Here is a 22,635-nt window from a genome sequence, read left to right as displayed (position 1 = left end):
ATTGCTATGGTTGACTTAGAATGTAAGTATGAGTAAGTATAGTATGGTATGTATAACTGTTGTTGTGTGTTTTATACAGGTTGTTTTTTGGTGAAAAGCACGTTAGCTTTCCCCCTACAAAACAACTTATAAAGAGGGGAGGTGTTACATACAGCACTGATGTTACCTGTCTGTCATGGGTTTGGAGGGAAAGTTCCATCCTATGGGGAGTGGAAGGCGGGACATCAGGAGGAGGGGCTGTACTGTATAAATATGTGATGCCTGTGTGGTGAAGATAAGGGAGATGCTGGGAGACACTGGGATGTGACGAAGCAGCAGCTGGGAAGAAGAAGCTGTTGTGGGAGTCTGTGTGTCAGACAGGGTACTTCTGTGTGTCAGAGTACCAACCTGATAGGTTCAGGTGTCTGTTGGTTAGCCAGAACTGATAGGTTCAGGGTCTGTGCTTCAAGTAAGGGTTCTGTGTGAACCAACCTGTGTGTATGTATGAATGAGAATAAGCCACGTTACTATATTTTATTCACCTGATTGTTTATTTTTCCCTGTGTGTATTTAAATAAACCTTATTCTTTTTATTGTTTAAAAATCCATCCCTGGTCTGTGTGACTTCTTATAGGGAATGGTTGGTGGCAGCTTAGTGAAACTGTGTGACATATCCCAGTAGGTCTGGGTTTGTCACACACCCTTCACCACATTCCAGTTTAGTCTCATCACACCAGGTCTTGGTGATATCTATTAAATCATATGTGTTTTCCAGTGCTAAGAATTCATGTTTTGTAGATTGTTCTAGAGACATTTGGAGTCATGAATATTTCCATCCTAATGCTTGGTATTGTCCTTTCTCCTACATTGGTGGAGCTCTGTACCACCATTTCAGTTTCTGGTGTGTTGCTGGCACTCTTATTCCAAGTATGTGATGTTCTTGTCCTCAGGAATTCTGTCTCTCTTCCTAACAGGATGCAGCTTAAGCCCTTCTGACCAGATTTAGAGAACCCATATGTTGCTAGGCATCTTTCTTGGGAGTGCAAACTATGGTTCAAGAAGCCAAACATTTCCTGACTGCACTGTCTGTATAGCTAATTTCTAACCATCTGTGCCCCAGGGTTAATTACCTTTTTACTCAGAGCCTCATTTGCTGCAGTACTATAAATGTATATGACGGCATTCTTTGATCCCACTTGGAGCAGAAGGAAGAAAGCATTGTTAGTTGGCCAGGATGCAACAGAGACCTTAAGGCCTTTGCATCAGAGAAACAAAACCCCTCCTGAGACATTCTCTCAGGTTTGCAAGTTGCTGGGTCTGCCCTCCTCAATAGGCATCTATCACCACCATTTCACATCTTCTTCCTCTGCTCCCACCTTCATGTTCTCTGCCGTCCATATTCTTGCATCCCAAAATCACTCCACATGGCAGGACTTCATATCAGTTGTTTAGCTCCAAGGATAGTCCTGCTTCTCCATGTTGCTTTCTTCCAAATGATGGCCTTCAGTGCTATGTGGCATTCATCTTTCTTTTTAGTCTCATCTCCCTTCTTACTCTGCCAGTAGAGTGTGCTCTGCTGTATCCATAAACAGTTCATCTTTTTAATAACCTGAAAATAAGTGCCTTGCACTTGCTGTGGACTTCTGCATTCTTGGGCAGGAAGACAAACAAACCTTGAAGGTTACTGCAAGTCCTCCTTCACAATCTCTGTCTCTCAGTCCCATGCAGTAGCATAGCTATTTGGTCCTCCACCTCTAATGTCTATGCTAAATGCCTGTTTGCTGTATCTATGAAAGCAGATATAACCTGGCAGCTGCTGCCTGTACCCCTAACCAAGCTGACAACTCATTTCCTCTCAGTGCTCATTTTCTCTTAGCAATAGCCTCTCCCACTAGCACCACATTCTTGGAGCAGAGCACATGACTGACGTAAAAGAAAGAACCAAAAAACACAAACTTCCAGAGATCTCAGATAAACAATCAGCACCAAATCCTTCACTCTCTTTGTCTCCTCCACCATTCCCATGCAAAATATTCCTGTTTATTTACATCACATCTGATGTATTTATCACATATCCTGTAGTGTAAGGTGACATGGCCAAATTAGGGCTTTGCACAAAGCTTATAAGGTGTAAAATGGCTTTCTGAAAGAGTGATTACAATAATAATAATAACAATAGCAAGAGAATTTAGGATACAAAATGGGGAAGAAAGATCTCTGCAAAGCTGGTCTTTGGATTCCAAGTATAAAATGGGGAAAGCTGTTCTTGTGAATTATAAAGATATAATCTCAGTTACAACTGGAGAGTTGAAATGTGGATAATAATTCACTTATCTAATAATCTTTAAGGTAAGATATAGTGTTATGAGACATGAATATCCCATTACATTTGAAGTCAGTGTTTGGATCTCTAGATTTTGAGCAAAAGAACCTGAGCAGGTATGGAAGATACATATTGCTTTAAAATTGTACTAACTGAATATTTACTTCCTGGTAATTTCAGTGAATAGAAACAGTCAGTGAGTAACGTTCTGTAAACTTTAATAGGTACAACATTGCAAGGAAAAAAAAGATCTGTTGAAAATTTTGAATAAGGCTTGTATCAGACTTCAAAACAGATGAGTGAAATTGCCATTGTTTCTCCTTGTTATTTCTTGAGAAGCTGTGTTCAGGTATTATAAATGCTGGTGCTGCAATCCCTCCTGCTATAGACAGAAGTATGTTTTCACCCGTTGGCTCTACATACAAGCAACAACCTGTAAAAGCTGTATTCTTGTATGGAGAGTTGACACAGAAGTAGGACCTTTCACCTTTGGCGACTCAGTATTACAACCATGAAGAATATTGGAATAGGGTTAGGGTTAAGGTGGTTCTCTTCAAGCCAATTCATGTTATTTTTTTTTTAATGGATTGTTGTATTTTACTGCTTTGAATGTGTTTTGGTTTGCTTATGTTTTTTAATATAGTGCTTGATCATTTTTAGTATTTATATACTCACTGTCGTTAGTTTTAGTATTGTCTTTTAATGATGTAAGCCACCTTGGCTCTTTAAGGAGAAAGGCAGAGTAAAAATGTTTTAAATAAGTAAGTAAATAAAATAAAATAATACGTGAACAGGACTTTAAAGAATGTGATAGAAGCAGTATACTATTCAGGAAGGTAGCATAGAAGCTATGGTTCAAATTTACCATCTTCCAGGAACTGGTATGGTCAAGAATTTTCTCAGTTACAGAACAGACCATCAGGCTGCCTGAAGGCTTCATACAAATGGCAGATATTGCACAGACTTTGAATTAGCAAATTAAAATTCATAGATTTTTTTGTAAAGATCTAAATCATTTGTTAGGTTTTGCTGGCCATGAGTCCTTAAAAATTAAGTGAGTGGATGTGAGACATTTTTTCTTTAATTTGCAATATCTGTTCCATTAAGTCATCTATGTTCTGTTCACTGTGTTTTCTGCTTTTGAACAGTATTTTTAAAGTTGAAAACAGGAAGTATATTAATGTTCTACACAATTTATTGCAAAATGAAAGCTGCAATCAAGAAAGCTGGTAGGGTTTACATAAGCAACTTGTGCCTGCACAATGAAATTTCTGAAGCCTCTTCCCAAGCACCAGAATTCCATGTCATGTCCCACACTGTGCTGAAAATCTATAGAAGACTCTTCCTATAGCAGAATATTGATTATGTAGAGAACATAAACTGTGGATAAATAAAATGTCCCTGGTGTATGAGGGCCAAAATATTGTAATTCTGATTAAACAAATTTTTATCAGTGTCTTTACTCATACTATCTACCTCTAGCAAAAGTGGATGTTGGTACAGTGGTGCCTTGCTTAACGAGGATAATCCGTTCCAGTGAAATCGCTGTAGAGCGAAATCCTCGTTAAGCGAAATAAAAAGTCCCATTAAAATGCATTGAAAACCCGTTCAATGCATTCCAATGGGCTGAAAAACTCACCGTTCAGCGAAGATCCTCCATAGGGGCGGCCATTTTCGGTGCCTGTAAAGCGAGGAATCCATCCAAAAACACAGCGGGGAGCCATTTTACACAGTAGGTGGCTATTTTGAAGCCGCCGATCAGCTGTTTTAAAAACTTCGTAATGTGAAGAATCGGTTCCCGAAGCAGGGAACCGATCGTCGCAAAGCGGATTTTGCCTATTAAAACATAGTTTTGCGATCACAAAAGCGATTGCAAAACAGTCATTGTATAGCGGTTTCATGGTTTAATGAGGCAATTGTTAAGCGAGGCACCACTGTATAGCTTGTTCTTACTGAACAGGGAATATTCATTTGTGAAAAGAGAGTTTGTGCATACATATCTGGAAATGCATTTGCTTCCTCATAATGTTTATCCATTCTGTGTTGCAATACCTAGATGCTCCCCCTTTTGGTCAGTCTCTCTCTCACTCTCTCTTGTTTGTTTGTTTGTTCATTTTTTGTTTTGTTTTGCTCAAGTAATTTTGGTAGTTTACCTCCATAGAACTCCATATGAGAAAATCTTACCATTTCCTAAGATTCTCCAAACTTTATGCGAAGTAAGGAAGTTTCCTCTAATGGAGGAGGCCTTCCTGGGTCTTGGTTATTATGACTGATCTACTTCCAGAAATAGGGTACTTTGGTGCATTCACATCTCCTGGTAAGGAAGGCACTCCTTCAAGTTGCTGCTTCATTTTAAGAGTAAGGAATGTTCAGCTCTTGGTTGGTTCTTCTTTTAATTGGTGCAACTCTTGATAGGTACAGATGGAGTAGATGTATAATGTGATGATGTTTTCCTGAAATCTTATATTGAACCAAACTATAAGATAGTTTTAATTGATCCTCCTTGCTTTTAGATTTCAGATGGTCAAGGAGATGAACGATCAGAGTCTCCATATGAAAGTGCAGATGAAGCTCTAGCAGAAGTGTCTCAGTCATCCAAAAAGTCTGATCGAGGAACTGCTGTAAGGAAAGAATATGTTTGTCAGGTAAGAGTAAAATAGATTTGTTTTTTTTCCAATCTAGTTTCTAGATTACATTAAATAAAAGACAGAATTTAAATATGAAACAGGTGTTTAGGAAATCTCTTGAATTTGTTATCTGAATCTGTGTCTAGGGGACCTGATATTAACATATTAACATTAAGCAGGTCACTAGAGATTCATTTGTTTTCCTGAGTAGTTAATAAATAGAAGATCTGCCTCTAAATCAGACCTGGGCAAAGTGTGGCCCGAGAGCCGCTCTTGTCCGGCCCCGTGTACAGTTTTGAACATCAAAACCATTTATAGCTTTTTGTCTAAAGTTGATCAGTTGCTTATATATAAAATACCGCCAAAAAAAACTCTTTAGTATTTGTGAAGATTAACAAGTTTAAAATAAAAACAATCATAACATCACTGTTTCAGGAGGGAAGAAAACTAGATCCAACTGGACAGAGAGTATATTTATTTTATTTTATTTATTTGATTTATACCCCGCCTATCTGGACCGATGGACCACTCTAGGCGGTCCATCGGTCCAGATAGGCAGGGTATAAATCTGTATATAGTGCACTACTACTGTGCATAGCCAATTACTCTGCATGCATGGGAGAGTATCAGCACCTGCTCTCAGAAAGGATAACTCCCAAGCTTAGAGCACTCCCAGAAAATTAAAGAAAGGAAACCATGTTATTTCACGCAAAGGCACATTCCTTGTTAGGACAGCAAATAAATGTGGCTCGAGGTGCTGTATCTGCTGCAGCCAAGACTCTACCTAGCAGGAGCAGTAGTCCTATGCCATCAAACCTGGGTAAGATCCTCAGTCTTATATCCCCCTGAATGTTTGATCAACTGTCGGTGATCTTCCCTTTGACGAAAAGGGGCTTTTCAATAAGCATCAGAACCATCATGACATGCTGTGAATTAAGACCAGATGTCTTGATGTGCACTCTCACAGTCCCACAGAATTGCTGTCCAGATTCAGGTTCAGGCTATCAGCAACTACCTCAACAGACTTCAACAGCAACAATTACAGATTGGAACAGGTCTAACTCCCGACATGCTATGTCCATTCGTCCTACTCAAGTACACTTCCAGAAGTCATCTAAGAGGCTCTGTGTTCAGCAGAATCACACCTTTTACACTCACTATATCAGACCCTTACTGTCACCACTTTTCCAGCAGCAAACCTGGGCACTTCTACCACCTTAACCCTAACCATACATAGACACTTGATTGTTGGTCAGGCCATTGAGAATTGCCCTACACTCCTGCATCAAACACATGCTGAGCTTTCACCATGATCTAGGCTGCAGTGTAAACACCTCAAAGTTCACCCCATCACCCACTCAGTCAGTAGAATGTATAGGAGCCTCCTGAAATCTACAATGGCACTACGGCTACTACCCTACAAACAAGGAGAGCTTGAAACTTGTCATAGAAATTAGCTAGCAGTTTTGCTTGCCTGAGAGCTTGAGGAAGACATTCAAATTCTTCTACGTTTTATGGCTGCCACTGTTGTCTTCCTTCAACTACCCAGTCTCCATATGAACTAGTACTATAGCGCTAGTTCATTTGCATCTTCAGAAGAGTACACAAGAGCCAGAAAGCATGAACCTCCATATCAACCAAGGTGAAAACAGAGTTCTGCTGGTTGACATTGATTGCTAATCTTACAAAAGGTGCACTATTCACTTTAAAGAAACCATTTATAATCCTTATATGCATCTGCCATCCCTATGGGAGATGCATTGTTCATGGAATGGAGTACACATCTACAGGACTGGATCCATAGACACTGGTTACAGGGGGAGTTGCGCCTCCACATCTCCATATTTTGGAGAAGTTTGCTGTATTAAAGGCCTTCAAGGCCTCCAAACAACTTCACCAGCACTGAACTATTCAGATGTCAGACAATACAATAGTAGTTCATTACATAAACAAACAGGAAGGAACTTAGTCCCGGAGACTAACCATTTCAGTTACAGTGGCGCTTAACAGGCGCTCCGTTTAGCGACGAAACCGCATAGCGACAAAGATTTTGCAATTGCAAAAGCGATCGCATTGCGATGTTTTAAATGTGTTTTTTCCGCTTTGCGATGATCGGGTCCCTGTTTCGCTTACCGATCATCGCAAAGTGACGATTTTAAAACAGCTGATCGGCGGTTCCAAAATGGCCGCTGGGTAAAAAAATGGCCGCCCGCTGTGTTTAGGGACGGATTCCTCACTTAAGAGGCAGCGAAAATGGCCGCCATATGGAGGATCTTCGCATTAAGGTAAGTTTTTTGCCCATAAACAGGTTTTAATGCGTTTCTATGGGCTTTTTTAAATCGCATAGCGACGAAATCGCTTAGCAGCGATTTTTGCTGAACGGATTAATGTCGCTATGCGAGGCACCACTGTATAAGCTTCTGGAACCACTGACTTGCCAGGAGTATCTGGATAATGGCATTCCATGTGCCCAGAGTAGACAATATTCAAGCAGATGCTCTAAGCAGGGGATCTTCTGCCTAACAAATATGGCACAGTGACACTCTTCTCAGATGGGACAGACTGATTAGCATTCCAGCAAAATGCTTGGTACAAAGCCTTCTGCTCCTGCAATCATCCTCCTCCAGAATCCCTGGGGGATGTCTTTCTTCACCACTGGGCACTGAGCTTATTTTATGCCTCCTTCCCCCTTTCCACTGATTTCATGAGTCTTGAGAAAACTAAAAGGGACAATTCCAGTTGCCTAGTAAGCAGGTAGTGGCTGTGGCAACCGAGGTTTGCCCCGTTAATTTTGCTTTTCAACAGGATGCACTTCTGGCTCCCACAACGCCTGGATGAAGTCGTAATAGGCAATTGAGAAATCTATCACCTAAACCAGTGGTTCTTAACCTTCGGTTACTCAGGTGTTTTTGGACTGCAACTCCCAGAAGCCTTCACCACCAGCTGTGCTGGCTGGGGTTTCTGGGAATTGCAGTTCAAAAACATCTGAGTAACCCAAGGTTTATTTATTTATTTATTTATTTATTCAATTTATATGCCGCCCAAACTACCCAGAGGTCTCTGGGCGGCTTACAATAAGAACCACTGACCTAAACCAAAACCTCCTCCAACTAACAGCCTGCCACGTACAGCCCAGATGAACTACTCAGTGCATGGTACCGTAGGGCAGGCTGTAAGTGGTCCACCACCCGTTTCTGCCTAAGTAAGTGGAATGCCTTTCTGTCTTTCATGCAAGACAAGACAGATCAAGTTTCCCTGCCTTTTGTATAGGATTTCCTATTGGCCCTCAAGTCTAGAGCATTGGTTGTCTTCACTGAAGATCTGTTTTGCCCTTACTACTCACACTCTGCCTTTACCTACATTGTTATTGTTCTGTCACCCAAATATTACATGCTTTTTAGACGGAATTGAAAACATGCTTCCAACAGTAACATTCCTGGTGGCCTTGACAAGCATGTCCTTGGTACTATCTAAACTTCGGGGGGGGGGGAGCCTTTAGAACTTTTGGCATTCATAAGCTGTTGGCTGTTTGCCATGAAGGTTGCCTTCCTGGTAGCCATAACATTGGCTAGGTGGGTGAGCGGGCTTTGTGAGCCTCTCCTTTTGATAGTTCATAAGGTCTAAGTGATTCTTAAACCTGACTTGGCTTTTCTTTCTAAAGTGGTCTTATCATTTCACCTACCACAAGACATTGTCCTGCTGATGGACCACCCTAATCCTCCCTTAGCAGAAATTCTCAGGACGTTGCATATCTTGTCTGAGGGGCTTTCTCTTTCTATGCGTCTCAGACAGCCTCTTTGTGTCAAAGACAGTGCTTCTGCTTCTGCCTAAATGCCCACCTCAAAAGGCCAGTCTTTGCTCAGAGATTTTTCAGAGTGAGTGGTGTCCACCATTAAACTCTGCTATGAGGGGCTTGGTCACCCCTTATCAGAAGGTTCAGGCCCATCTGATTAGAGTGATGGCAACATGAGCAGCATCCCTCATAGGAGGCCCATTGCCAGACATTTGCAAAGTGGCCACATTATGTCAGCTGGAGATGCTAGGATACTTTAAGATAGTTTTAATGTTGTTAATCATTCAGTTATGTTTTAATTAGTGTATAATTTAATTGTTTTTAATGTTTAATTGTTTTTAACTTATTATGTTCCTAATTTTATTCTTTTTAATATTGTGAGCTGCCTTGGGTCCCCTTTTCAGGAGAAAGGCAGCCTATAAAACAAGCAAAAAAACCCAAACAAATAAATATGTCCTAATAGTAGAAAAGGACTGCAGCTGAAAATTATATATTCTGTACTCTTTAATGTTTCACTTTTCTCTTCAAAGCTCTGTGAAAAGCCTGGGGACTTGCTGCTTTGTGAAGGTCGTTGTTTTGGTGCTTTCCATGCAAGATGCACTGGACTCTCGGAAAAGCCCTCAGGAAACTTTATTTGTATTGAATGCTCTTCAGGCAAGTCTTCTTTGTTCATGCAGACAAGGATATTTTCATGTATTCTGGTTTAAGACATATATTCTTTTGAAATTCATAGCTAGAAAGAAAGTTGCCTGTTATCAGTGCAGTGAGCAGATAGCTTAACTCATATTAATTCTAAATTGTAACTTAATGTGCAGAAGTAGAAATAGCTGGAATGATGTTACTTGTTTTTTCGTTTTGTCTTTTCTCTCTCATCTGGCTCAGAATACAGTTTATGAAATCTTTATTCCATTGTTTGTTCTATGTGTAAAAAAATCCCTTTCTTGTTCTGCACGGCATTTTATTTCTCCCATTCTTTTTGGGCATTGGAGACTGTCACATCTAGAGACAGGATTTTGAATGTGTGGTGTCTTTGAATTTTTTTTTTATAAATCCATATTTTTTGCACTGACTTGGCTGCCCTTATTTGAAATTGGGAAGGAGTTTCCCATGATCCATGAACCTGAGTTTTGCCTGGTGGAGTTCGCTTAAACCATGATGTGAAGCATTACTTAAAAATTCAGTTAAATCATATGATTTTTCTCCAAAATACTCACCTTGCCTCGATTGGCTCTGCCTCTAGTAAATCTTCTGTTCATTGGTACGGTACTTTTGAGTGTTTGGAAGTTTCAGAAAGGGAGGTGGGGATTGATTTCATCTATACAGAGTTTTAGAGGGAATGATAGCTGCACAAATCTGTATCTCTCAAGGAAACCATTAAAAGCAGTCCTGGAGGTTTTAATGAGAACTCCTAGAATTTCCTGTATTGTATTATGTCAAGAGATTTTTTTAAAATTCCAGGAATAACATCAGAATTGGAAATCAGGTTGATCAGGTGTGTTATTTCTCACGCCTGTATATTGCTGTTAACAAGTATGTATCTCTAGAGATGTGAAGTCACTGAACTGCAAATTTATTTATTTTTTTGATGTTATCTGGTAGACCTGAGTGCGAATAGAGAGATAAATATTAACCTAAATATTCTACAGAAGCCTATGGAGTCACACAAAATCTAAGGCTCAATCCAAGAACTGTTGGGCATAAAGGCAAATATGTTTTAGAAGATTATATGAATGTACTGTCTCAAAATAATGAATTAGGCTTTATCATCTTTATTCCATAGTGACATGTTAGAGCTTATAGCTAGAGATGAGCACAAACTGCTGTACAGTTCATTTCCCAGCCAAACATCTGATCTGCAGTGCCCGCCTCCTCTGGGTGATGCCTTTGAGTGTGTGCCCACTGGAGGGGTGGAGCACCAAAACGCAGATCAGCTGTTCGGCCATGAAGACAAAACTGAAACGTTGATTAAGGAGGAAGCTAATAGAAAATGTTACCTCATGAACTGGCTCTAGGAGTATGGAGGAAGGCAGGAATAAGAATAGCCGGCGCCTTGTTGGGACAATGCCCCAGTTAACTACAGGATCACCTTTAATTGTCCTACTGTTGTCCTGAGTAAATTTGCCACTGGATGGAAGCCACAATTTGAGATTCCCACAAACTTGAGGCCTGGGCCAAATGTCCCTGCTGTCACCTTGTAGGGCCCTTGTTGTGCCATGGACATGTGTGAAAGCTAGGAATGGATGAATCTGTCAGTTTTGTTCTGTGGCAATTTCTCATTATTATAATCTTAAAATTTGTGTCATGTTGTTCTCACATCAGTTTTTACTATTTCAAGGTCTGTAGAAAAAAAATCTATATGCATTTTCTGTGCATTTCTCCTAACGTTTGTACTTCTGCGGTTCTGCCTAACACACACACCTTTAAAGTAGTTTCCTCTAATATATATTTGGATACTTTGCATGTTCTGTGCAATTAAAAAAAAAATACAGAGCACTTTCACAAAATGGAAGTGCCAGTGCTGAAGGATAGCTGTATTTCTTTTTATGTGTTGGCTTGGGAAGCATGAGTTAGGTAGGTTTACATTATATTCCAAAAGAAGTACATTTCACAAAGACATTGTATAATATGTGTAATATTTATTGCACCAGTCAAAGACCATGGTAAGATAAAATAGTTGCAATCAGTCAGACTGACATAAAATAACACTAAAAACAGCTAAAATTATGCTGAGAGACATAATAAATATATGTGTATTATGTACGTTTAAGTTGGTACTTTAGATACCTTTGAAGCAATACTTATGAGATAGAGTAATCAGTCACAGGTGGAATTTGTGATCATATTAAGGTACACTAAAATTAGTGAGTTTATCAGATTATGTTTATGCTGTTATATTTTCTGAGCTCAGTACTTGTTTTAATTCAGAATCCTTATTCCGCCCCCCTTACATCTAGCCACTTTTATTGTGAATGGGGAGATGTTTTGGGTTTGTCCTTTGAAGCAGGAAGTCCAGTTTATCTTTCACATCCCATAACTTCCTTCTCTTGAGCAAGGAATCTAGATAACATTCTCTGATGTCAGTATTTTACTGACAGTCAAGAATATAATGAATTAGATCTCCCACATATAATGAATTAGATCTTCCTCAGCTGGTGCCCCACAGATACACTGTATGTCTTAAACTGCTATACCATGGAATCTCCCTGGTTTCATTGCTGATTCCATTTGTTCAAAGTGTAATCTGGTACAGGCTTTGAAGAGTTCCATTTTCATAGGATATGACAGATATTTTTCAAACTGATGCAGATATTTTGTACCCGCTAACCATTTGACATTTTCAGGTATCTAATAATAGGTCAGTTTCAGCTCCAATGTCTAGTACTCTTTGTCTAAATATATTTTTGATAGAATTACTTCTTGGATTGAATGTTTGTGGTGGAAAAACTGTATTTGGGGAGTACAAAGTGGTGTCCTGCATAGTGACGATAATCCGTTCCGAAAAAATCATCGCTATGTGGATTCGTCGCTATGCGGGGCACCACTTTGTACTCCCCAAATGCAGTTTTTCCACCACAAACTTTAAATCCAACACGTTTAATGCGTTCCTATGGGCAAAAAACTCACCGTTATGCGGAAATCCTCCATGTGGCCACCATTTTCGCTGCCCGGTAAGCGAGGAAAGGGCGCGAAAACACAGCGGGCGGCCATTTTCTTTACCCGGCAGCCATTTTGGAACTGCCAATCAGCTGTTGGAAAAACATCATTATGCGATAATCAGTAAGCGAAACAGCTTACCTTTCATCGCAAAGCGATGTTTTCCCATTTAAAACATCGTTATGCGATCGCTTTTGCGATCGCAAAAACTCAATCGCTATGCAGATTCGTTGTTAAACGAATCGCTCGTTAAGCGAGGCACCACTGTAATTTTGAAAATCTCTATAACCAGCAGTGTTCATAGACTCTCTGTTCCTCTAAACCAGGAGTCTCCAAGCTTTTCAGAGGGAGAGCCACATCATATATGCTCCACATTTTTGAGGGCTGACGGAAGATGTGCAAACGCATGCACTCCTATGTGCTCACATTCCCCTGTGCCCGCTGGGCTGCATAAAAAAAGCAAGGTGGGCTGGATGTGGCCCGCAGGCTGTAGTTTGAAAACCCCTGCTCTGAATCAATCTTAGAAAATCTGTTTTCCTTTTTTTGATTACTTTTGCACCAATAGCTCATCATCTTGGCATGATCTGTACCAGCAATTGTTCTCATGCTCAGTCCCTCTCTAATTAAGCAAGGGAATGTAGATTTTGAGGCTCCCAATATCATACACAAGAATTGATTTTGAACTCTCTCAATATTGATGAGGTCAGCAAAACTCCAGATTTCTGCAACCAATATTAGTATTGGTATTACCTTTGCCTTGAAGATCTTAAAACTGGGTGTAGTGTGCCTGAATAAGTAAAATTCAAGAGTCTATTTAATGAATGCAAGCAGGCAGCTGCTTTCGGTTCACTTCTCTTTATTTGTAAGGGCCATGCTCTTGTAGCTGAGAAGGTTATGCCTAGGGAACAGTAGGATTTTACTTGCTCCAGTTCTTTTGCAGTTATGTTCCACCTATGCACTTTTTTCTTTTTATCAAAGACTACAACTTTGGATTGGGCAAGAAGAACTAAATCGTTTTAGCAATCTTCTCAATCCAACTTGTGCAGTGGACAAATGAGATCATGTCGTCTACACAGAGTAAATATTTACAGATCTGTCTAAAAATTTCGGGTATGTGGAAGTCTTGGTTTTCCAGGGTTCTGATAATATCATGTGCATAAGCACTGAAAAGAACTGAGGCTGGGATACCAGCCTTGGCGAACACCCTTGTATGTTGGAATCTGATCTGAGAGGTCATGTGTGATGACAGTTCGGACCCTGAGACTGGTTTTAGAGTAAAGAGCTTTCATTAAAATCAACAGTTGCCATCAAGCATTTTCTCCCCGTACCATTGCCAGTTTATGATAGAGTCAAAGGCTGCACCGAGGTTGATGAAGGTAACATAAAGCTGCCCATTTTGACTCATGTATTTAGTTGTCAGGTGGTGTGGGACAGAGCAGTTATCCAGTGTAGATCTACCCCTCCTAAATCCTGTTCATTCTTCGGCAGCAAGGCATGATATTCTGCCCACTCCTCTGCTTTTTGCAGAAGGTATTTGGCATAATTTTCTTGCTGGGATATTGATCAGACTGATTGGTCTATAATTCTTAGGGTTCTTTTGACCCCTTTCTTATGTGTTGGTACATTATACTTAGTTTCAAACTTTTTGGAACATATCCTGTATTGTTTATCTGTGTAAAAAACCTGCCATGAGCATGGCCCACCAATCTATGCTAATATTACTTTTATTCCATTTCCCAGTAATTCCTAAAATACAGTTCTGAGGTAGTAAACAGGATTTGGGGCATTCACTTTTGCTCATTATTCAAGGAGCTTAGTTGGACATCAGTTCTCTCTAGCTTTTGGAGTTTGGCCCTGACATCACAGCAATATGATGTGGATTGCCAAAGTAATTATCTGACCTAGGAATCTGCTAGACCACAGGGAATTAGCAAGATCCCTAGGTAGACATATTTACTCTGTTATGTCTGTTATGTTTTTGTTGTACCCTGTTTCAGTTAATGGCAAGGTATCTGCAGAAATTATGAATCATTGTCTAGATGAGGAGTTGGATTGAATGTGGTGTTTAAATTGAGATTTAGTCCAGACTACGAAGAAAATTTAAGACAATGTCTGTGGTATTGTATAACCCATTGCACTGTAAATAGAGTATTTGTTTATAATTTACCACCTGTAAAAAAACACAAACTGATTGTTTTTCTAAAGAGGTATTTAGAGTGCAAAGAGTTCATAGAAGAAATGTGATGAAGTACAGGAAGAAATTAAACTTTTAACAATATTGATAATGTTTGGTAGTGTTTTTTAATTTGATAGCACAATGTGAATTCCCAATGCCTATTTAGTTAGAAATTAATGTGGGACTGTTTTAGTATGTTAAAATAATCAGTATTGTTTTTCTTTTTTCTTAGGTGTTCACTCATGCTTTGTATGTAAAGAGAAAAAATCTGAAGTGAAGCGCTGTGCTGTGTCCCATTGTGGAAAATTTTACCATGAAGCTTGTGTTAAAAAATTTCCCCTTACAATATTTGAAAATCGAGGTTTTCGATGCCCTCTCCACAGTTGTGTGAGCTGCTACGTTACAAATCCTTCAAATCCCAAAGTATCCAAAGGTATTATTTTCTGTTTCTTTTTTGTTATTTATTTTAATTCATTTCCCTTAGGTTGTACACATATTGTTTAAACTGTTATCTAAATTGTTGTGTGGTTGCCTTCATACTAGGGCTGCAGTCTGGAAGCTCCTAGCAACAAGAAGATTCTCCATAGAAAGTGAAAGCATTAATACTATCTAGGACTGGAATACAAATTCCTTATTTCAGTTTACTACATGGCATTGTAAAATTAACTGTTGTAGATAAGCTAAAGAGTGTGCTATATTTGAATCTCGGGAAGACGAGAGGGCCTTATGAGTAGAAGCAAGCAGGTGAACACCAGCAGTGTCCTCTATAATACTGTCATCACATAGGGATTACATTTTAGTTCTTCCTCTGGAAATGGAGTGCATTCTGAGTTTCTCTGTCTTGTATTTTCTTTGTGGGGAAAATAACAGCCATTAATTTTCACCCTTCTCTTCCATGGAATCCCAGAAAGAGCCAAGTGTTTGATCCCAGTCCCTTTCCGCAGAAGAACAACAGCAGAATTAACATTGCAGAACAATGCTGGCAACCTAGAAAAGTGTTATATATGTATGGCTCATACCAAGGGAGGGTTTCATACTCCTCTAGTGAGTGAAGCAGCCAAATTTGCTTTGAGCACAATGGCCACTGAGATCTTAAATATGCCGAAAATTCACTTAATGATCAGAACTAGGATGAGTACCATTCAGTCTGTATCCTGATATTTGCTGTACAAATTGGTACCTGCCAGAATCAGTAACCTCCAGGCAGCCTGTCTCCCTGGCAACAACAGTACAGTGGCAAACTCAGTCAGCTGACCCAAGAAAACTTCCCATAAGTAACACATTTCCAAATGGGAGGTCTTTTGCCACTGAGGCAGCCCCTCCATAGAGTCTCCATTGACTCCCCATTGAATGCCCAGTGTGCATTATTTTAAATATCACCACCCATTGACAGTGCAGCGTATCATCCCTTTATATCATTTCCCCCAGACAAAGTGGCAATCTTAAGAGCAGCATGCAAGCACTTCACTTGGAAATCTTGCAGTGTGAAAAAGGAAAGGTTTCTTGTGTTCCTCAGGGATAGACCATTGTCCCTTCAGACAATGCACTTTGGCCTTATTCCCTCCTTCCTCCCAAGAGTTGTCACTCACCTCTCTGAGGGTATATCTTATTGACCTGATCCCTCTGGCCACTCCTGGATTCATGTGCCATAGGTTAAAATGCTCCTCAAGGACTCTCATCAACTACACCTATCTGTGTCTCCTGTATCTTCACTGTAGGACCTCTGTCTAGTCCTTTCAAGAATTTAGTGTTGGTCTTTTTTTGCCCAAGGCTACTTGTGACGTTCATGGATTGCTGCCTTGTCATGGTGAAGGGCATTGAGCAATTCAGAGAATGTTTGGGCTATGCCATGCAGAGACACCCAAAATGGACAGGTCATAGTGGAGAGTTCTGACCAAACGTGATCCACCTGGAGCATGAAATGGCAAGCCACTCCAGTATCTTTGCCAAGAATACCCCATGAACAGTAAAAAAGGATAAAAGATATGGCGCTGAAAGATGAGCCCCTCAGGTCGGAAGGTGTCCAACATGCTACTGAGGAAGAGCGGAGGACAAGTACAAGTAGCTCCAGAGCTTAAGAAGTGGTTGGGTCAAAGCCGAAGAGATGCTCAGCTGCCGATGTGCCTGGAAGTGAAAGGAAAGTCCGATGGTGCAAAGAAAAATACTGCATAGGAACCTGGAATGTAAGATCTATGAACCTTGATAAGCTGGATGTGGTCAAACAGAAGATAGCAAGAATAAACATTGACATCCTGGGCATCAGTGAACTAAAATGGACGGGAATGGGTGAATTCAATTCAGACGATTACCATATCTACTATTGTGGGCAAGAATCCCGTAGAAGAAATGGAGTAGCCCTTATAGTCAACAAAAGAGTGGGAAAAGCTCTAGTGGGATACAATCTCAAAAATGATAGAATGATTTCAATATGAATCCAACGCAGACCTTTCAAGACACAGTAATCCAAATTTATGCACCAACCACCGATGCTGAAGAGGCTGAAATTGACCAATTCTGTGAAGACCTACAACACCTTCTAGGAATGACACCAAAGAAATATGTCCTTCTCATTCTAGGGGATTAGAATTCTAAAGTAGGGAGTCAAGAGATAAAAGCAGCAACAGGTAAGCCTGTCCTTGGAGTTCAAAACAAAGCAGGGCAAAGGCTAATAGAGTTTTGTCAAGAGAACAAGCTGGTCATCACAAACACTCTTTTCCAACAACACAAGAGGCGACTCTACACATGGAAATCACCAGATGGGCAATATTGAAATCAGATTGATTATATTCTCTGCAGCCAAAAATGGAGAAGCTCTATACAGTCAGCAAAAACAAGATCTGAAGCTGATTGTGGCTCTGATCATCAGCTTCTCATAGCAAAATTCAAGCTTAAACTGAAGAAAGTAGGAAAAACCATTAGGCTAGTCAGGTACAATCTAAACCAAATCCCTTTTGAATACATAGTGGAAGTGAAGAACAGATTTAAGGAACTCAATTTGGTGGACAGAGTGCCTGAAGAACTATGTATGGAGGCTCATAACATTGTACAGGAGGCAGCAACAAAACCATCCCAAAGAAAAGGAAAGGCAAGGAAGCAAAGTGGCTGTCCAACAAGGCCTTCCAAATAGCACAGAAGAGAAGGGAAACAAAATGGAAAGGAGATAGGGAAAGTTACAGAATATTGAACGCAGACTTCCAAAGAATAGCAAGAGACAAGGGGACCTTCTTAAATGAACAGTGCAAAGATAAAGAGGAAAATAATAGAAAGGGAAAAAACAGAGACCTGTTCAAGGAAACTGGAGATAGTAAAGGAATATTTTGTGCAAAGATGGACATGATAAAGGACAAAAATGGTACGGACCTCACAGAAGCAGAAGAGGTCGCAAGAATACACAGAGGAATTATACCAGAAAAATCTGGATGTCCCGGACAACCCAGATAGTGTGGTTGCTGACCTTGAGTCAGACATCCTGGAGAGTGAAGTCAAGTGGGCCTTAGAAAGCATGGATAACAACAAGGCCAGTGGAGGTGATGGCATTCCATTGGAACTGTTTCAAACCTTAAAAGACGACGCTGTTAAGGTGCTACACTCCATATGCCAGCAAGTTTGGAAAACTCAACAGTGGCCAGAGGACTGGAAAAGATCAGTCTACATCCCAATCCCAAAGAAGGGCAGTGCCAAAAAATGCTCCAACTACCGTACAATTGCACTCATTTCACATGCTAGCAAGGTTATGCTCAAAATCCTACAAGGTAGGCTTCAGCAGTATGTGGACCAAGAACACCCAGAAGTACAAGCTAGATTTCGAAGGGGCAGATGAACTCGAGACCAAATTGCTAACATGCACTGAGTTATGGAGAAAGCTAGAGAGTTCCAGAAAAACATCTACTTCTGCTTCATTGACTACACAAAAGCCTTTGAATACACAGTAAAAGCCTTTGACTATGTGGACCACAACAAATTATGGCAAGTTCTTAAAGAAATGGGAGTGCCTGACCACCTTATCCATCTCCTGAGAAATCTATATGTGGGACACAAAGCAGCAGTTAGAACTGGATATGGAACAACTGATAGATTCAAAATTGGGAAAGGAGTATGACAAGGCTGTATACTGGCTAGGACAGATCCTGAAGCTGGTGCTCCAATACTTTGGCCATCTAATGAGAAGAGAAGACTCCCTGGAAAAGACCCTGATGTTGGGAAAGTATGAAAACGAGGAGAAGGGGATGGCAGAGGATGAGATGGTTGGACAGTGTCATCGAAGCGACCAACATGAATTTAACCCAACTCTGGGAGACAGTGAAAGACAGGAGGACCTGGCGTGCTCTGGTCCATGAGGTCATGAAGCGTTGGTCAAGACTTAAGGACTAAACAACAACAACAACTTGTGACCTTTGCCTATTCCACAATTGTTTTTTCTAATAGCCCCATGGGAAAACTGACATCTCAGTGACAATGGGACTGAGAAGAAGGCCTCCTCTGAGGATCCTAATTGCTGGGAAGGTTCATATGGAGAGATGCAGTCCTTCAGATAGCCTGGACCCAAGTCATTTAACCAAAACAATAACACTATATGTGTTACTCTATTTGCTTAAATATCCATGTTTGTTGACTAACTTGTTTAGTAGTCATTAAACTTTTTGAAACATAGCACTTAAGAGGTAAGATGTTGGTTCTGGGTACATGTATTTGCAGATGAAAAATAGCAATGAAGTTTCTCTTTCAACTTTGTTTATTTTAAAATACTTTTGTTAAGAGAAAGCATGTTATCTCTGCAGACATCTGTCATGGTATCTTCTAGACAGAAAAATTATGCATAATAAGAAACCTCTGGGAGAGTATGAGATTGGGGTTCTAATGAATGAATTAATGAAATTTATTTACAATTAAAAAAACATTGCATATATTGTATAATTAAACACTAATCCTTATTCCATGATGAAAAACCTTTAGGATTTAATATATCTTAAATAGAAAACTCTTTAGATAGGCTTTTACTCAAAAAAAGAATTTTATTAAAGGCTTTTTATTAAAAACTGATTTTAAACTTAAAATCCAATTTATAATCATCATTATCATCTTAGAACTGTAGAGCTGGAAGGGACTCTATGGCTCATAGAATCCAGCCCCTGTCAAGGAGGCACAGTGGGGAGCTGAACTCAAATAATTTTTTGTTTTAAAAAAATTCAGTAATGGTATCTATCCTTGTGCTGAGCAGTCTTTTTTTTTATTAGTTAAGCATTTTTCATTGACAATCTTAAAAGGCAATGCGCATGTATTTTTATTTCTGCTAGGCAAAATGCTGCGGTGTGTTCGCTGTCCTGTTGCCTATCATGTTGGTGATGGTTGTGTCGCTGCAGGGTGTACCCTGATCACTTCTACCAGCATTATTTGTACCAATCACTTCACTGCTACTAAAGGGAAGAGCCATCATGCACATGTTAATGTAAGCTGGTGTTTTGTGTGCTCCAAAGGTAAATAAATGTAAAGACTTCTTAATTTCTTGCTAAAAGCTGCTGTTTAAAATTTCATATTTTTATCATGTTTTATTAAACTGTATTGGAAGCTGTTGCTATACCAAGTAATTTCTTCTCCCTTTAAATTTTTTCATTACATTGAAAAGTATCTCTTATGTCCTCCCAAATATAATATGTGTTGCAAAGGTGTATGGAGAACGGTACGTGGAGAAGGGAAGAGCTCTGTGTGTGAGCAGCCAGTGGTCACAGTAAACATCAAGAAATTTGGAATTCTGCTAAACAATTCTGTGAAATCACTTTTTTTGAAAGAATATTAAACTTGATATAGAGCATTAGTTCCTATTTCATTCATATAAAAACTGCTACATCTATGACTTATAATAAGACCAGTTTCTAAAGCTAATCTGGTTGGTTAGCTTCAGGATTTTTTTTAAGTACAGTGGTGCCTCGCTTAGCAATTGCCTCGTTTAACAATGTATTCGCTTAGCGATGAGGTTTTTGGAGCGATCTTGCGCTCCGTTTAGTGATGTTTCCAATGGGGAAATTTTGCATAGCGATGTTTGGAACCTTGCTTCGCTTAGCAATGACAGTTTAGGTCCCCCTGTTTTGCTTAGCGATGTCCATTTTCGCTATTTTAAAAGTGTCTTAAAATGTTCAAAAACTGTTTAAAATGCTTGGAATTGTTAGTGCACCCTGTAAAACCTTTGCAAACTTAATTTGGCTTTGTTCTGAGTCTTCGTTAATTTTTGGTGAATTCCCCCCCCCCCACTGGAATGCATTGAACTGTAGGTTTGACAGCTGTCAATTCACTATTCAGGGATCTGTAGATCTGGATGCCCTTTCTTTTCCAAGCACAATACTTGAGCTGCTCACAAACTGTTTCTGAGTTCATGGATTAGATCTTCAAGAGTGCTTAGAATTTTAAAGTTTGCTGTTAAATGTAGATTATTTTATCTTTTTCATTATAGGTGGAAGCCTTCTATGCTGTGAGTCTTGTCCTGCAGCATTCCACCCAGACTGTTTAAATATTGAAATGCCAGATGGAAGCTGGTTTTGCAACGATTGCAAAGCAGGGAAAAAAATTCATTTTCAGGACATTATTTGGGTCAAACTAGGAAATTACAGGTTAGCATTTCTAAAATTAAATATTTCAAGATATATTATTCACAGTTGCCTCTTACACTTTCCTCGAGGACCTTGTGCAAGAAGAGTGTGTGTGTGTGTGTGTGTGTCTGTGTGTGCGTGTCTCTGTGTGTGTGTGTGTGTGTGTGTGTGTGTGTGTGTGTGTGTGTGTGTGTGTGTGTGTGTGTGTGTGTGTGTGAGAGAGAGAGAGAGAGAGAGAGAGAGAGAAAGTATAAAGATGGATTTAAGCAGTCAATTGTCAGACCATAAACCACTGTTAGAGACATACCTATAGATGTGTATGATTGGAGTAAGATGATTATTAATTAAGCTTTGAAAGAACAGAGTTCTCACATTTTTTCTGGTGGTGTACTTTCTTGATAGGTGGTGGCCTGCGGAGGTCTGCCATCCGAAAAATGTTCCCCCAAATATCCAGAAAATGAAGCATGAAATTGGAGAGTTTCCTGTATTTTTCTTTGGCTCTAAAGATTATTACTGGACACATCAGGCTCGTGTGTTTCCATATATGGAAGGAGACCAAGGAAGTCGATACCAGGGAATGAAAGCAATTGGAAAGGTCTTCAAAAATGGTAGATATGTAGTAATCAACCTCAGAACTCATTTATGGAATGTGGCAATGCTGTGTTTGAAATAATTTTTCATTTCTACTGAGAAATACTGTATAGTGTTATAAATGTATTGAAATATGTGTGGTTTAGTTAAAATATTGGACTGTTTTATTGCATTTAAGGCAGTCTCACAGTCATTTTCATTCCACTCAAAGAGCTTAGTGCTACTATTTGTTAATCTATTAAAATAATATGACAGTATACTTTTAAAAATCTTGTAATTGTTTTCTTGACTCAGGGCCACTGAAGGATTTTGTGTATATCTGAACTTGATGGCTTTCAGCTCAGATAGATAAATCAGTGTTCATTAGATTGTATGCCAGAGTGTAGGAAAAGTTGATAAAGATTAAGTATTTACTGCCACAGTTTCTATTAATTAGTTTTTCTTAATAGCATTGCAAGATGCTGAAGCACGTTTTCAGGAAATAAAGTTTCAGCGGGAAGCTAAAGAAAATCAAGAAAATGAACGCAAACCTCCTCCTTACAAACATATTAAGGTAAAATGTTTGATATTGTGTCTTGTTATTGCTTCTTGCCCAGTCTTGATGAGTTACTGCAGAGTAAGGTCTTCATATACCACCCATCATGACCTCTTGAGTTGGGACACAATCCCAGTGATGGTAGGTAAACTCTGTACAAGAGCATTTGCTTTTCAAACTGTGGCACTCACATGAGGGTAGCAATGATGGGAGGGGTGCTGGCACATTTCCCCTCATGTATTCAGTTTAACCTTGTTCTTCTTTGTGGGTTCAGCAAGTGTGCAGAGCAGCAGCTAGATGGTTCTGCTTTAAGACTTTCTCCTTTTCAGCCAACACTCTTATAAATGTAGTTAACCCTACTGTTCACCCTTTAGTT

At 39.7% G+C, this 22,635-nt stretch overlaps 1 protein-coding gene across 3 annotated transcripts in view; it reads left to right on the top strand.

Moving 5' to 3' along the window:
• The window catches only part of NSD2 (nuclear receptor binding SET domain protein 2), a 124,562-nt gene that overhangs the window by 83,752 nt on the left and 18,175 nt on the right, over positions 1-22,635 (top strand). For all 3 annotated transcript variants that reach the window (XM_020805918.3, XM_072994830.2, XM_078390655.1), the window contains exons 11-17: positions 4,816-4,947; positions 9,253-9,376; positions 14,785-14,985; positions 19,847-20,026; positions 20,998-21,154; positions 21,536-21,741; positions 22,174-22,277. In XM_020805918.3, coding sequence (XP_020661577.3) covers positions 4,816-4,947; positions 9,253-9,376; positions 14,785-14,985; positions 19,847-20,026; positions 20,998-21,154; positions 21,536-21,741; positions 22,174-22,277 — 1,104 coding nt within the window. The remainder of the gene's footprint in view (positions 1-4,815; positions 4,948-9,252; positions 9,377-14,784; positions 14,986-19,846; positions 20,027-20,997; positions 21,155-21,535; positions 21,742-22,173; positions 22,278-22,635) is intronic.

The sequence above is a fragment of the Pogona vitticeps genome, chromosome 3 (genome assembly GCF_051106095.1).
Source record: "Pogona vitticeps strain Pit_001003342236 chromosome 3, PviZW2.1, whole genome shotgun sequence".
Classification (NCBI taxonomy): Eukaryota; Metazoa; Chordata; class Lepidosauria; order Squamata; family Agamidae; genus Pogona; species Pogona vitticeps.
This window is presented reverse-complemented; position numbering and strand designations above follow the sequence as displayed.